This window comes from Motacilla alba, chromosome 11, assembly GCF_015832195.1.
Source record: "Motacilla alba alba isolate MOTALB_02 chromosome 11, Motacilla_alba_V1.0_pri, whole genome shotgun sequence".
Taxonomy (NCBI): Eukaryota; Metazoa; Chordata; class Aves; order Passeriformes; family Motacillidae; genus Motacilla; species Motacilla alba.
The window spans coordinates 19,543,753-19,560,136 of record NC_052026.1 but is presented as its reverse complement, the minus strand read 5'-3'; the positions used below and the strand labels follow the sequence as shown (position 1 = coordinate 19,560,136).

Here is a 16,384-nt window from a genome sequence, read left to right as displayed (position 1 = left end):
ACCAAAGAAACTCGTTCAACCTAAAACTGGGCTCTGGTGCTGCTGGATTCATCTTCTCCAGGGGAATTCAGGAGGCAGAATGGAAAGAGCTGGAGCAGGTCCCTAGGGAACATCCCAATGACAGCCTGGCCAAGTGCCAGGGCTGGGAGATGAGCAGGGCAGGATTTCCCCTCGCTTCCACTCCTACAGCCAGGTGATTTTGTGCTGGATCTGGTGCTTGGTGGAGCTCCCAGCTCCTGAATTCAAGAAATTAAAAAATAAGAATGGTTTGATGGTTTGCCGCTGGCTCAGTGAGATCAACCTGCCATGGTGAAAGGGAGGGAAGGAGGGAAGAATTCCAGGGCTGGTGAGCCTGGGATCAGCTCAGGATTTCCTCCTCACCCTCACACAGCTGCCCAGGCTGCTGGCAAACCTCACCCACTTCAGCACAGAGAGTGGCAAAGAACTCTCCTGTTCATCCCAATCTTTTTCACCAAATTCCGATTTTTAGGAAACAATTGAAAAATTTCAGAATTAACTCCTAAGTCTCTTCCACAAGGTTTTAAAAATATTAATTAGAGGGAAGAAGAGACAAGAGTGACTAAAAGCACCCTGATCCTCAAGAATCACTCAAGCAGCAGCTTCCAAAGGCAATTTTACCCTTAAAACAACCAAAAGTTTTCTTTTCCAGAAGGAACACGCTGATGGCCATTTGGCTGGAATGTAATGACAGCAATCAGGAGGGGAAGTGAAGCTGAACAGCTGAACGTGGCTTTGGCAGGGAGAGGAGGAGCAGAGGCAGCTCCCAAATAAACCTGCCTCCCAAAAAAACCCAGCTGAACGTCACTGAGTCCAACAAAACTTTAGAGGGGGGGTGAAAAAAAAGAGCTGCCCAGCTCAAGTTCTCCTCATGCATTATGCAAATGCTGCCGAAGCATTTCTAATCTTGGAGGGGAAAATGCGCGTGCAGGGGAAAGCGCTTCCTGTCCTTCCCCATCCCTGGGCCAGGGAAACAAAGCTCATCACCCCTGGGCAGCAGTGACGCCAGCCTGGCTCGGGGCTGCTCCTCCAGCTCCTTTTCTCCAGGAGGAAAGGCCAGGGATGATTTAGCAGCCCCCGTGCTCCCGCAGGAAAGCTGCGATTGCGTCAGCAGCGCCGGCGCCGCTTCTCCTTCGGAGGCAAGTGGAATTTTCCAGAGGAAGTGGACTCGAGGAATGACTGGAGCCATGTGCCAAGGCAGCTGTGGAGAGACCTGTAACTGCTGCAAAATGAATTCCAGCAGAGCGCAAGCACGCAGGAACTCTTCCTGTGTCAGAGTAATGGAGAGGGACAATGGCTCTGGAAAACCACCTCCGTGTGTCCAGGACAGGGAATGCTGGGCCTTGGAGCTGCTGCCCGTTGGTCCTGGTGAAATATTAGCAGGGGAAATGCTTTGCTCAAGCTGTTTCCATCTGAAGCTGAGTTATCAGTCATGTAAAAAAAAAAAAAAAAAAGGAAAAAAAAAAAAAAAAAAAAGGAAGAATTTCTTCAAAGCCTGATGGGGAGAGGCTTGGAAATTAAAGAGTGGAGATACAATCTGAACCTCCAGGATGAAATCATCCCAGCAGGGAGATAAAGCTATCTGAGATGGCATCTCCCCTAAGGGCTGAGCATTTGACGCCTGGAGAGCCTCCTCTCCATGAGCAGGATCCTGCCTGGAATGTGCCAGTGATCCTGCCCCGGAATTACCTTGTTCCACTGAAATCCAGGCTGGGGAATCTCCCTGTAACTCCATCTCTGAAACGCCAATGAAAATCACATTCCTTGAGATCCACATCTGAGTCACTCGCTGCTCTCCATCTCGATTTAGGGTAATGACACTCTTCTGCTGCTGCTGGGGAAGTGGAGGCAGCAGCTCGAGAGCCGTAAGGACCAAGAGAAAATTCCAGGCAGCAGGAATATTTTTGTGGAGAACGCGGAAAGCTTGGTTTGATCCACAGATGTTATCATCATGGAATCACAAAACGGTTTGGGTGGGAAGGGACATTAAAACTCATCCAGTCCCTGTGCAGGGACACCTTCCACCAGCCCAGGGTGCTCCAAGTGCATCCAACCTGGCCTGGGGACTCCAGGGATGAGGCAGCCACAGCTTCTCTGGGCAACCTCCATCCTCAAAGGGGAGAATTCCTTTCCAATATCCCATCTATCCGGCAGTGGGAGCCATTCCCTGTGTCCTGTCCCTCCATCCCTTGTCCCCAGTCCCTCTCCAGCTCTCCTGGAGCCTCCTTGAGGCACTGGAAGGCTCTGAGCTCTCCCTGGAGCCTTTCCTTCTCCAAGCTGAACACCCCCAGCTCTCCCAGCCTGGCTCCAGAGCAGAGCTGTTCTTATCACCAACTTCCCCAAAGTCCTGGGAGCAGAAATGAAAGCAGAGCTGTCTAAGCAGGTTCCATGGCTCGGGCTGGCAGCTGCACCATGAAAAACGGGGATGTAAACAAGTTGTTATCGTGTTTATCACAGCACAGCTTCCATGCAGGGCACTGGATTGAGACTCCAAAGAACCTTGGGGTGGCAAGGGATGTGTTATAAATGTGAAAAGAAGGGAATTTCTTCTCTGAGCAGTCCTGGAGCACTTGGAGTGTGCAGGAGCAGAGGTCCAGCTCCTGCTGGAGCAGACAAAACCCATCTCAGCCTGGGACACTCAACAGCCTGGGGTCATTTGCTTCCCTTAATCCCCTGCACTGCTGGAAGCTGTCCAGGGAGGTGCAGACACCTGCAGGGCAAATCCATGCCCCTGGATGGAGGCTGGTTATCCCCCTTCACTCAATTTCCATGGATCCAAGACTAAATCAGGGCATTCCAGGCTTTCACCAATGCCCAACTCCAAAACCAGGAAGAGCACACAGCTGTCTGGCCTGCCTGGGGCAGGACAAGTGGGAACCAACGAAGGATTTCTGTTAGGAATGAACAGATTTCCACAGGGAAAACAAAGAGGATCCCAAATCCACCATCCTCCCACCTTTAGGCAGCAGGGTGAGATGCCATCACTAAGCCCCCCAAAACTGACTGACAGCTACTTTCATTCAGAGCTTCTACATCCAAAAGAGAGGGAACAAATCCAGCTGGCAGCACTGGGAGACTACCAGAAGCTCTCAGGAAAGACAATGATGACCTAGGAACACTCAGAATTAGAGATTCTTCCAAAAAAAAAACGAGTTCAGTTGCTTTGTGGTGCACGCACCACCATGAATCACTCCATTTGCATTCCCTTCTTTTCGCCACTCCTTTATCTAATCAAGCTCTTTCCAACACTTTCTGACTTGCAGGCCCTGGATAACCTGCATTGATTCCAGAGCCTGGGTTATCCTGCTCGTTACCGTGCTCAGAGATTAACAAAGTCAACTTGAACCAGCCTGAGAAAACAACACAAGGGTGAGCACGGCCGTGGGATCACGTCACCTTTTGTCCTGGAACCTGCAGCACCTCTCACTCCGGGTGACACCTTGGGAAGAAGCTCGACGTTCCTGGTTGGAAAGGTTTTAGGAGGATTTAGGATTTGTCCTTTCTGACTTTGCTGTCAGTTGTCCGAGTCCCCACTCACAGGGTTATTTTGGTTTTTAATGGATGCCTAAGTGCTCTCCATTAATAGGTTTTAGTCCTGATGGAGGGAACTTCCTTCCAAAAAAAGTGTGGGGAGTGTGATAATGACAGGATGGTCCGTCAGACACTGCTCCTTCCTGGCACCTTCAGAGCTGCTGTCACCTCCTGGGAACATCTCTGAGGACAAGAGCCCTCTCCTTGTCCTCATCCTTCCTGGCACTGGTGTTCCAGGGAATTTGGGCTCCACACCATGAGAAACCCAGAATCACTGAGGTTGGAAAAGAGCTCCAAGGTCATCAAGCCCAACCTGTGACTGATCCCCACCCTGTGCCACATCCTGTCCCTCCCTGGACACCTCCAGGGATGGGGACCCCACCATCTCCCTGGGCAGCCCATTCCAGTGCCCAGTCATTTTTTCCATGAAGAAATTCCTCCTGATGTCCAACCTGAGCCTCCCCAGGCACAGCTTGAAGCTTGTCTGGTCTTTGTGGGAAGAGCTTTTAGGTCAGATGTCAGGATGTCATCTCAGACGTCATTCCAAGATTGGAGATGACAATACCTGGCTCCAAAGTTCATTTTGCCATGCTGATCCCCACCAGAACCCCCAGCATTCCTTGGAGAGCAAATCCAGGTGGGAAAGAAACCAATGTCTATCTCATGGACCTTCCTCCTTGCTTGATGAACAACACTAAGTGCCACCCCTGCTGAAGAGGCAGCAAAATTGAGGTTCCTTCTCTCTCTGGTGGGTCCAACTCCTGGCCCTGCACAGACCCCCCAACAACCCCACCCTGGGCATCCCTGGCACTGCTGTCCAACCTCTGCTGGAGCTCTGGCAGCCTCGGGGCCGTGCCCATTCCCTGGGGAGCCTGGGCAGTGCCAGCACCCTCTGGGGGAAGAACCTTTCCCTGATCTCCACCCTAAACCTGCCCTGGCCCAGCTCCAGCCACTCCCTGGGTCCTGTCCCTGTCACAGGGACATCAGTGCCAGTGCTGCCCCTTGGGAATGATGTCCTGAATGCCGCTCAGTGCTTTGGGAATACAACCACAACAGGCCCCACAACTCTGGGTTGCTTCAGGAGCTCCTGGAACGGATTCCCTCAGATGCAGTGGGATAAAGACCTATGGCAACAACAGAAAGGATTTAAGCAAATTATTTCAGTGTGTAGAGCCTTTGCCCCCAGCTAAGGGTCAGAACATCTTGCACTGCTCTGAGTTTCTTCAGAGGACATATTTCATGTCACTTCTTTATCCCTGAAAGGCTTTGCACAACAGGGAGCTCCACCGGCAAGACGGAGAGAAAAACAAGGAATTTTGCACTCAGCAAAAATCAGGCCCAGCCTGGGGCACCAGAACTCGTTCTGGAGATGGGAGCAGGAGGACAGACAGCCAAGTTATCCCTCTTATTGATCATAAAGTGTCCTGGCTTGTCTGAGTGTTTGATGCCTGAGGAGGGAGGAGGAGGAGGAGGGGGAGGAATAGTTTTACCAGCAGTGCAATCTCAGATTTTAAACCTCTTGGAGTGCTCATCTTAAGCTTGGGAAAAAAATACCCAACCCAAAGCTTAAAACAGCAACTGCACATTCACAGAATCATGGAATGGTTTGGTTTGGAATGCATCTTTAAAGCTCATCTCATTCTACCCCCTGCCACGGGCAGGGACACCTTCCACTAGCCCAGGGTGCTCCAACCTGGCCTTGAACAGTTCCAGGGGTCCAGGGGCAGCCAAAGCTCCTCTGGGCAACCTGTGCCAGGACCTGCCCACCCTCACAAGGAAGAATTTCTTCCCACAATCCAATCTAAACCTCCTCTCTGCCACTTTGAATCCATCTCCCCGTTGTCCTGTCCATGCTCTTGCTCGAAGTCCCTCTCTCTCTTCCTTGGCGGCTCCCTACAGGTACTGGAAGACAATTTTGTGAATTCCTTCAAAAAAGGCCAATCCACATGTGACAACCCCACTGGAGCCCACACACTGCAGCCTCTTCTTTCCACAGGTTCAAGGAGAAACACCTGTCCCTGAATGCACTGGGGTTTACATCTTTGTTAAATTCTGTTCCTCCTCAGCTCCACCACCCAGCAATGCTGGCAACAACTCTGGCTTCTCCACAACTCCTCTGTTGTTTAGAGACCAGGTTAAACCTTCCTGCTTTCAGCAGAATGGAAAGGCAATTTTTTCCTGCGCTCCTTGCTGCTGTTTGGGTTCTCTCATCCCTTGATTCTCTAGGTCCTGGTTTGTTCCTTCCTCCAGCTCCTGCGGGAGCCCCTACGCCGACGGAGCGACCGGCACGGACCTGGAATCACCAACACCCTCAGCTCTGCCTTGGGCAAAGCTCAGTGCTGCTTGCACAACCTCTGAGGAGGCGTCCAATCTCTGTGGAGGAGTTCTCCAATCTCTGTGGAGGAGTTCTCCAATCTCTGTGGAGGAGCTCTCCAATCTCTGTGGAGGAGTTCTCCAATCTCTGTGGAGGAGCTCTCCTGGCCCCGTGGAGGAGCTCTCCTGGCCCCGTGGAGGAGCTCTCCTGGCCCCGTGGAGGAGCTCTCCAAGTTCCACGGAGGAGCTCTCCCCCCCTGCCCAAGTTCCATGGAGGAGCTCTCCAAGTTCCATGGAGGAGATCTCCAAGTTCCACGGAGGAGCTCTCCAAGTTCCACGGAGGAGCTCTCCCGGCCCATCAGCGCCAGGGCCGCGTGTGCCCTGCAGGCGGCAGGAATGTTAACGGGCAGCCTGGCGTGAGCCAGCCTGGAGAGGCTGGACCTGCCAAAAGCTGGGATCCAGCAATTAGGGAAAGCCCAGAGTCTATAAATAGAGCCCCAGGTGAGCGCTGTGGCACTGCTGTGCATCCTGCTTGCCAGGAAGCGCCCAGCAATCCCGGGTTTGACACGTTAAACGAGCTCGGGAGCTGCTCAGTCCCAGGGTGCCAAAGCTGCCCCTCTGGAGCTGGCACGGAGCAATCTGGAGAAAAGGTGAGAGGGCTCGAGCCACTGCACTGCCACGAGGAAGTTGGAAGCTGGTCACAAAGTGACGCGGGACACGGGCCAGAGCCAGGTGACAGCACGAGCGTGACGGGGACTCCTGGGGAAACGCCAAGTGACAGATGAGGGACGTGGCCTCCAAGGAAGAAGCTGGAATTACGCTTTCACTTGTTAAAAAGCTTTTCCAAAATTCTTTCTACATGTTTGTTTTCTCCACCAGACACCTGCAGAGCTGTGGGATGGAGTCATGTTGACATGGATGTCCACCATGGGAACTGAAATCCCATGGCAGGGGATGGGATGGGCTTTAGGGTCCCTTCCAATGTGGGCACCCTGTGCCAGGGCCTCAGCACCCTCACAGGGAAGGATTCCTTCCCAATATCCCATCTAACCCTGCCCTCCTTTGAACTTAAGGCCATTCCTTCTTGCCCTGTCATTCCATGCCCTTTGAAAAGTCTCTCTGTAGCAGACTTAAAACAAAAAAAGCAAAGAGGTGCATCAGAAACTCTTTGTGAATGACCAAGACTCGCCTCAAGGAGCCGGTTTTGGAGACACAAGAGGCATCCCCAGCTCTCTGGTGCCAGAGGGAAGCAGGGAATGTGTATCCCCTGAATGCTGTCCATCCCATCTCTGGGCTCTCACATGGTTTCATGGAATGAGAGGGATCTGAGATTGGTGACCACAGCCACTGCTCCTACCCAGCGCCCTTTGGGCAGCAGTGGCAGCCCAAACTCTCCCAAGAGAGCCCTGCCCCAGGACTCCAGGGGTGCCAGGGGAAGGAGCAGCCAGCAGGCTCATCCTTGGGTCATGCTGACTGTCACTGACTCATGACCTTGAGCTGCCAAGCAGGTGACATCACTTTCATTGACATCATCTCCATCACATGGGGCTGGACAAGATCTGTCCCATCACCAAGCCAAGGAGAGCACAAACCACCGGGGAACGTGGTAATTAAGGTGCACAAATCGTGGCTGTTAAGCGAAGATGATAATTAAACGGAACATGTAATTATGGTATTCCTATAACTGCTCTGGAGCTGCTGCTGCTCCTCCAGACCGTTCTGAAACTGTCACTTCCTCTTGGGAAAGAGGGACAAAAACCAGATACCCTTTCAGTAACGCAGATAAAAATTCTGGGCTGGATTCAGGACCAAGCCCTGCTCCCACCTGAAACCACCTGATTCCACGTGGAGCCTCATTCCTGGCATTCTCAGCCCTGCTCTTCATTGCTCCAACCCTTCCTCATGCCCGTCGTGTTTCACACCTTCCTCCAGTGCAGAGGAACAGCACAGACACCAGGAAAAGCTCCAGTGAATCTTGGGGAACAGCTTCCCTGCACTTCTCTGTGCCCCACACATGCCTGTGTGTCCCCAGGGTGCTCCACACACTGTGGGAGTCTGTCTGCCACTGTTCAGCAGTTTTCCTGGAGATCCCAAAACCATGGAACGGGTTGGGTTGAGAAGGACATTGAAGTTCATCTCATTTCACCCCCCTGCCATGGGGAGGGATCTTCTGCTAGACCAGGCTGCTCCAACATGTCCCTCTGCAAAAAATGTGGTATTTTTCCATGATTCTGAACCAAACGAGGTTGTGACACCAGAGCTTCCATCCCACTGGGATATTTATCCAGTGCTTTAAAATGTGCCTCAGCCAGAGGAGGCTGGGAAGGCAGGATATGTAAATCATTGACAGAGGAACAAAACAGGAATCACGTCGCTGCACTTTCAGTCTGTCTGGTTCCATTTTCTCTTTCATACAGGTCACAACCAGGATTTCCACAAATGGGTGGTCAGAGGAAACAAACCTGACCTCATGCTGCAATTCCAGTGAGCAGAGACTCGTTCCAAGGACAATTCCTTTCCTTTTTCGAGTTGTACTTAAATCTCCAGATACTTTTGCTATCCACAAACTCCCAAAGCAGCCCTGGTTCTTGTGACAGACATTTCTCAAAGGGAGTCACCACAGGCCCCCCAGAGAACCAACCTGCAGGAGGAGTCCCTCACCCAAAACCTCTCCAGCCTGAAGGGAAGAGGGAGGAGCCGACCATCTCCACACCAAAGGACACTCCTGCTTTCAGGGTCAGGTTTTGCACTCTCATTGTCACCGATGTTCCAGCTCCACTTAGTGGCCACAAGGCTCATTAACTACTACTGTCCTCAGCAGTTACACACACCGGGATCAGTCACAACAACACTGTCAGATGCTTCTTGAACTTGGTCAGGTTTGGTGCTGGGACCACTCCCATGGAGAACCTGTTCCAGTGCCTAGCTGTGCTCTGAGTGAAGAAGCTTTTGCTAATATCCACCCTAAACATTACTTGACACAGCTTCGTGCCACTCAGATTATTGAAAATACCTTAATCATCCTGCTTTCAAAAGGAAAAACCTCTTTCAATATTAGCATTACAGACAATAACCAAACTGAAGTCTGCCAATTCACATTCTCCTGAATTTCAAAAGAGAATCTGGACCACCTGGAGAAGCCTCTGACACGCACAACCAACTCCCACTATTTTCTGAAAGTTTAAGCATTCCCAGCACTACGTCAGAGCACAGCCACCTTTACCATTGTCACACGGTACTAACTGTGACATTACACTGCTTAACCGTGACTCCCAGCAGCCAGGACCCCGACCCCGGCACAGCTTACCTGGGGAGCAGCGGGGACCGCGGCTTCGCCTTGTCCTTGTCCTTGTCGCGGTCCCTGTCGCGCTCGCGGTCCCTGTCGCGGTCCCTGTGCTGCCTGTCCTTCTCGTCCCTCTTCACTCGCTCCCGCTCCCGTTCCCACTCCTCCTTCCGCCGCTGCCGCTCCTTGTCGCGCTCCCGTTCCCGCTCCCGCTCGCGCTCCCGCTGCCGCCGCTCGCGCTCTCGTTCCCGCTCCCGCTCCCGTTCCCGCTCCCGCTGCCTGGTCTCTCGCTCCCGCTCCCGTTCTCGCTCTCTTTCCTGGGAAAAAAAACAACAGAGAAGCCACGCTGATGCTGTGGGAGCAGCTCCCAGCAAAGGGGGGCAGGCCTGGGAATGCCAGGAATTCCATCCGCCCTCCCTCAGCAAAGGATCGACACCAATATTCAATATGCTGCAAACCAATGGAGATCAATGACATGGGAATGCCAGGAATTCCATCCGCCCTCCCTCAGCAGAGGATCAATATTCAATATGCTGCAAACCAATGACATGGAGATCAATGACACGGGAATGGCAGGAATTCCATCCACCCTCCCTCAGCAAAGGATTGAGATCAATAATCTGCAAACCAATGACATGGAGATCAATAATCTCAAGATCAAGGACACGGGAATGGCAGGAATTCCATCTGCCCTCCCTCAGCAAAGGATTGAGATGGATACTCTGCAAACCAATGACATGGAGATCAATAATCTGGAGATCAATGATTGGGAATGCCAGGAGTTACAATTCCAGATCAATCCTGGGAATGGCAGGAATTACATCTGTCCTCCCTCAGCAAAGAATCAAGATCAATAATCTGGAAACCAATGACATGGAGATCAATGACATGGAGATCAATGACAGGGAATGCCAGGAGTTACAATTCCAGATGAATCCTGGGAATGGCAGGAATTACATCTGTCCTCCCTCAGCAAAGGATCGAGATCAATAATCTGGAAACCAATGACATGGAGATCAATGACTTGGAGATCAATGATCTGGATCCTGCTAAACAGAACCTGGACACAAACACAGCATCACACCTCACACAATTGTTGTTTTCAAAGGCAACGCTTGGATTAATTTGGTTTATGAAGCTTATTAAATAAATGTGTTGATGTTTACAAGGCTTTCCTCTCGTTGCTGATCGTTTCTCTAACCAGATAATTAACTTTGCAAATGAGCACCAGGAAAATAATTGCTCATGTGTGGGCACAGTGAGGCCCAGGCTCCTGTGCTGCAGAAAACAAGGATTTAGAGCAAAGGAAAAGGTACTCTGGAAAGGATTTGATGGAAAGCACTGAAAAGTTCCCCCAAGCAGGACTGCTTGGTCTGGTCCAACCAGAGGCACAAAGTTTGCACGAGGGAAAAGGAAGAGCAGGGAAAGGGTTCAGAGCCTTGCTGAAGTTTCCATCCAGATCCATTCCCGGTGGAACACAACTGCTGGGATTTCAGCACCTGGCTGCTGCTGTCCTGTGCCTCAATCCTGGTGTTTGCACAGCCAGGCTGGAGCCTCTGCTGCTACACAGAGCACACCTGCCCAAATTTAACCCTCTTCTTCCCAGGAATGAACAAGGAACCCTCTCCTCAACCAGGTTCTTTCCTGGAAACTCCCTCCCTCTCCAAGATGTCCAAGGATGGGCAAGCACTGCTCATCTGCTACACTGAGGAGCAGCCAAGGAGCATGAGCAGGAACCACCTTCCCACCTCAGACATGGAATTGTTAAGGTTGGAAAAGACCTTTAGATCATCAAGTGCAACCCTCAGCCAGCACCATCACCAAGGTCACCACTGACCAGGTCCCCAGGTGCCTCATCCACAGGTTTTCTGAACACTTCCAGGGGTGGGGACTCCACCACTTTCCTGGGCAGTTTTTTCCAATGCTTTACACCCTTTCCATGGAAGAATTTTCCTAAAATCCAATCTAATCCTCTCCTGCTGCAACTTGAGGCTGTTCCCTCTCCTCCTGGGCCTGTTCCCTGGGAGAAGAGCCTGTCCCCTCCCAGCAGGAGTTGTGCAGAGCCAGAAGGTCCCCCCAGAGCCACCTTTTCTCCAGGCTGAGCCCTCTCAGCTCCCTCGGGGTTCTCCAGCCCCTTCCCAGCTCCCTCAGGGTTCTCCAGTCCCTTCCCAGCTCCATTCCCTTCCCTGGACACGCTCCAGCCCCTCCAGGTCTGTCTTGGAGGGGCCCAAACCTGAGCAGACCCCCAGGCGTGGCCTCAGCTGTGCCAGCACAGGGGACAGTCCCTGCCCTGGGGCTGTGGCCGTGCCAGGGCTGGGGCCAGCCAGGTGTCAGTGACCCTCTCAGCCACTGGCAACCAGCCCTCCACGTCCTTTTCCCTCAGGCAGCTTCCCAGCCTCACCCCAAGCCTGGAGCACTGCTTTAACCCTCGTGGTGCTGGAACAGAACATCCTCCATCCCCTCACCTCCAGCGTGCTCTGTGCTGAGACTGAGCCAAGACTGAACTATTTGAAAGCTCCCGTTTCAAGCCCTGCCCTGGAACTGTGCCAAGGCCCAGAAGAACCTGGAAGAAAGTCAGGAAGGAAAAGGGGGAAGGGGGAATTCCTTACTTACTCTGTAGTTACGGTAGGGGTCGGGGTCTGTGTACTGAACCCTGAAATTCTCATACTGCCCACCACGCCAGAAGCGCTCTATGTCATAGTCATAATAGGGATCTGCATAGGGATCAAGCCTACAATGAAAAACAGGGAGTGTTAGAGAGGGAAAAGGCACCTGGGCACCACAAAAACTGTGTGTGCTACGTCAGCTCAGCCACCGGGACAAGGAAACCACGTTCAGTGCAGCAGGGCTGTGCAGAGATGGTTATTTTCTACACAGCCCAAGCAAAGAGTCTTTTTTGAGTGGGGCTTATCAGAGAAAAGCACAAACCTTTCTTGATAAACACCAAAAAAAAAGAGCTACCAAAAATTCAGCCTTCAAACCAACGTGGTGCAAACACAGAAAGTGCTTTTGAGAGCCCTGTCAAAGGGGAGCAGGACGTGGTCTGCCTCATGGATTGAGAGCTGGGATTTCTGCCCGTGCACCCTCAGCTCACCCCAAACTCCTTCAGGAGTCCCCCAGTTCCTGCCCCTGGAGTGATGAGTGCCACCAGTGCGGGACAGGAGCTGGTGCTGAGCTTTCCACAGGGAGCAGGGGAGCTCTGGGAGCAGGTCAGCAACACTCTGGACCTGGAATGACCCCCAGGAATGAAGGCACGGCTTCTCCAGCTGATATCCTCCAGTGGGAATCAGCTGCTGGCCCAGCCGTGGGCTGGCGAGCACGTGGCACACACACAGCTCCAGAATGAAGGAGTTTTGGGGAGGAAAAGGATTGTAAACCCACCCTCCTTAAAGCTTCACCTCCTGATTTCTATTTACATTGTTTGATGGTTTTAATTTCCCAGCTGAACAACATCCAAGTACCTGGAGTGCCAATATCAGATCCACTGTGAGGATGAGGAGGGAGTACAGGGAGTAAGAAACTTCCAGGGCCACAGAGGAGTCAGTGGAAGAGCTAAGGTTATACAGCAAGTGCTCCCAAATTCCAGATTATCCATAAGGAGACTCTGATTTATCAAAAAAAGGAATTAAGAGGCCACTTTTTGAATTTTTACAGTGGCAAATAACCTGAACCAGGTTAAGAGGTAGGTGCTGCCCTGTGAGTGGCACCTGTATTTCCTTCAGTGCTTTGAAATAATTTAGGATTTCTCTTTTGGATTGAAGCAATAAGCCAAGGGAAGGAGAGCCAGGATTTGGGATGCTTCGGTCAGCAACAAACTCCTGATGCCAACCCCAAAGCAGCCTGGATTCAGTGACACCAGGAGTTCAAAGAGACAGGAAAACATCTCAAGCCACGCCAGAAAGGAAACTCTGCTTTTTCACAGCCTCAAGCCCAAATTTCCCCTTCCTATGATACTGGTGGAGGTTTTTTTTTTTTATTTCAAAAAGGATCACTGCTGTGCGTTTGGGTAATTCAGTGCTTAAATCATTAGAAAATAATTGGTACCACCCCAAAAATAATCCAATCTACCCACTGAGTCAGCTGCTGAGGGGACACGGGTCTGTCTGTGGCCCCAGAAGTTGGAGGAAGTGCAATGGAAAAAAAAAAAAAAAAAGCAAAGGAAAATTTTCTTACAGTTGTAACAGTACTGGAATCAAAGACCTGCTTACCCATAGTTAATGTTTTCTTTGATGTCCACCTCCCTATAGTTATTCAAAAAAGAAAAAGGGATTCGTGAACTACTGAGACAACTCCACATGTCACAAGACAGTGCTGAAAGCATTTTCCACATCCCAGCTGCACTTCCAGTGCTCAGCTGGCTGCAAGGTGTCCAACTGGGCAACAAATTGTGTGTGGGGAGGAGAAAAATCAGCATTTCCTAGAGCTTAGAGCAGCAGATTCATGACTTTTCCCTTCACACACAATGAAGATATTTTAATGCCACAGCTTGCTCACACAGCCTTCAGTTTTCAGGAATTCCAGTTGTTGGATGAGTTTTGTTTAACACTAGTTATGTGCAATACATTTTTTTTCTGGATTATGAAAACCAGGCTTGCTCTTAACAATTCTTATATCAGAGAGGGCCAAAATGCTGCTGGTGCATTTTATAGGGCAGTCATAAAATGAAGACAATGGATGAACAGCCCCCAGAACACTGGGGGTAAACCCCAGGTGTCTCTGAGAGGAGCACAAGGCCAAGATCCAGAGCTAATTAAACTCAGGAAAATATTAATACTTGAGAAATTTCTTTTCCTTCAGGCTGCAGAACTGAGGACAGGTTTTTTTGTATTTTTTTTTAATTAGGGAAAGGAATTGCACTCCAGAGCAAATCAAAGAATATTGAACAAAAGCTTAATCTACTCCTTTTCAGAGTTTTTTTTAATTCATCCACTCTAAAATAAACAGAACTAAGCCTTGCAAACCCTCTGGGAGTGGAAATATTTCCATAATCTGTCCATGCAGGAAGAACAGAGGATGCACGAGCAAGGAGAGACAAATCCACCTCTATTCCTGCAGAATCCAAGCCTCTTTCCCAAAAATTCTCTTCCCATTCCTTTTCTTGGCTCGAGAACTACCAAACAATTTCCCAGAGCTGGGTTTGAGGTCTCCAACACTCTAAATTTTACCTGAAAACCCCAATCACCTGAACGCTTCAATTTAGGGTGCTTGCTGTGGCCAGGTACCAGCTTTAACTGGGACCAGTCCAGGTGTTTGCTGAAGCAGCTCTGCCCCAGCTGGGGCCAGCAGCTCCTGCACACCGAACACGCTCCAACCTCGCAGCCTCAGCTGGAACGCTTTAAATTCTCACGGAAGGAAAGAAAGGGAGAAAAAAAGCTGCAAGAACACACTGGTGGGAAGGAGGCGATGCAGAGCTGGAGAGAGCCCAGGAGCAGCAGAATTCCAAGGAGACTGGAGGCAGGAAGGGCTCAAGGAGACTGGGAAGGGAGGTGGGGCGGAACCAGAGCGAGCGGAGGCAGCTCAAGCTCTTAACCTCCCGTTCAGGGGAGCTGCTCCCTGTTTGGAGGTGACACCCCCAGTCTGGAGGGACAGTGAAGGCCAGGCAGGCTCCCTGCAGTGCCCTCCCACCCAGCTGTCCCTCCCTGGAGCCCCCAGGGCTGGCTCTTACGCGGGGTCCCGCACGTCGCGGGTGATGCGGTAGTTCCAGTCCCGGAAGAACTCGTTCTCCTTGTCGAACTCCCGCTCGTCCTCCCCAATGGTCACTGTGAACCTCTTCTCCTCAAAGTCAGGCTCCTGCTCTTTCCTCATTGTCGCTTTTTTTAATACCTTTTTAAAGAGAAGGAAAATTTTTAATACCTGTGTAAAGCCAGGGCACCGGGAATATTTCTCTGTCCACTCCGGGGTGCCCTGACCCCCCAGGGGAGCACTGACTGTGTCCCCCATTCATGGAGAAAGTTCCCTGGACTTCAAGATAGACTGGAACCCACAAAAGTGTGAAATGGATTATAGAGAGCAGTGCAGGTGTGTCACTTGGGGAGAAATTTGCCGTGGATGGCAGCAAGATGGAGGGCACAGGGTGTCCTCCTGGGATTCTTCTCCATGGGTTTGGTAACTGGGCAGAACAGTCTGCATTGGGGCTCTGTGGGATCAGTTATTGGGTTAAAAGGGAAAATAATCCAGGTGTCAGTTCTTAACTGGATAGTTGAGTCTTAAAAGACCTTGTAACCAGAGATTGTTGGCCATTTTGTGCCTTCTAATGAAAGGCTGCTGAGCTCACAGCAGTGAGGCTGTTTCACTGATAAGAAATACAAAACACTTGAGTATGGACACAAATCACTGTCTCAAGTGCCTTCAATCCAAACCCAGAAAAACCAACGACTGAAACCACCACAAATACCTTTGCAATACCTTTTTTAATTAAAAAAAAAATTAATAACTTTTTAAAGAGCGCAAAAATAGTGTCAGGAGAGAAGGTTCCTGGGGCAGGGAGAAACTGGAATATTAAAAATCCTGCCCTCGGGAGATTTCCTGCAGCCAGAGCACCTTCTTCCTCCAGAAAGTGCAGGATACTGGAGTTTTCCTGATTGATTCTCTATTCCACCAGCTCAGAACAGCAGGAAACAGAGGTTTCCCCCCTGCAGTGATCACAAACTGGAGAAACAGGTACTGAAGGGAGGGAAATTGGATCAGCTTAAAGCTTTGCTTTGTGGAAGGCTGGACTTGTGGGCCACAAATTCCCACTATTTCTTAAATATAACCCCCCCCAACCTGGATTTGAGCTCCTCTTGGCCGCCTAACAATTGTGATGTACAACAAAACACAATTCATAGATTAAAAGGCAAAAGGAACAGAGAAAGAGCAAGACAGCTGTGCTCCAAAAAGAGCTTTTCCAGTGAATTTACCTCTTTGGCGTGCCGGAGTCCCCTCTCCCAGGCACTTTCTGTTGGAGGGTCTGGAGGAGGTGGAGGTAAGATTTCATCAACCACTGGGCCTCCCTGTTGGAAAGGTGAGGAGAGCAGGAGAAGACACTTGAGTCAGTTTTAAAGAGCGAAGCTACCTCAGAGTTACTCCAGACGTGCCTCAGCAGGACCGAGCTGGGAAACCATGGAATTTTACCCCCCTCTACTGGCAGCTCCAAGATCTCCACTTAAAAATCACGTGTCCAACTGTGGGTTGAATTTTGCTGAGGTATCAGGTCAAATAAAAAGGAGAACAATCCCAGGATCGTGGAATGGTTTGGGT

At 50.8% G+C, this 16,384-nt stretch overlaps 1 protein-coding gene across 4 annotated transcripts in view; it reads right to left on the bottom strand.

Moving 5' to 3' along the window:
- The window catches only part of ZC3H18 (zinc finger CCCH-type containing 18), a 45,198-nt gene that overhangs the window by 18,025 nt on the left and 10,789 nt on the right, over nucleotides 1-16,384 (bottom strand). For 3 of the 4 annotated variants that reach the window (XM_038148232.1, XM_038148229.1, XM_038148231.1), the window contains 5 exons: nucleotides 16,045-16,137; nucleotides 14,811-14,968; nucleotides 13,354-13,386; nucleotides 11,759-11,876; nucleotides 9,170-9,462 (listed from right to left, as the gene is read on the bottom strand). In XM_038148232.1, the coding sequence (XP_038004160.1) occupies nucleotides 9,170-9,462; nucleotides 11,759-11,876; nucleotides 13,354-13,386; nucleotides 14,811-14,968; nucleotides 16,045-16,137 (695 nt within the window). The remainder of the gene's footprint in view (nucleotides 1-9,169; nucleotides 9,463-11,758; nucleotides 11,877-13,353; nucleotides 13,387-14,810; nucleotides 14,969-16,044; nucleotides 16,138-16,384) is intronic. The other variant, XM_038148233.1, reaches the window with a different exon arrangement.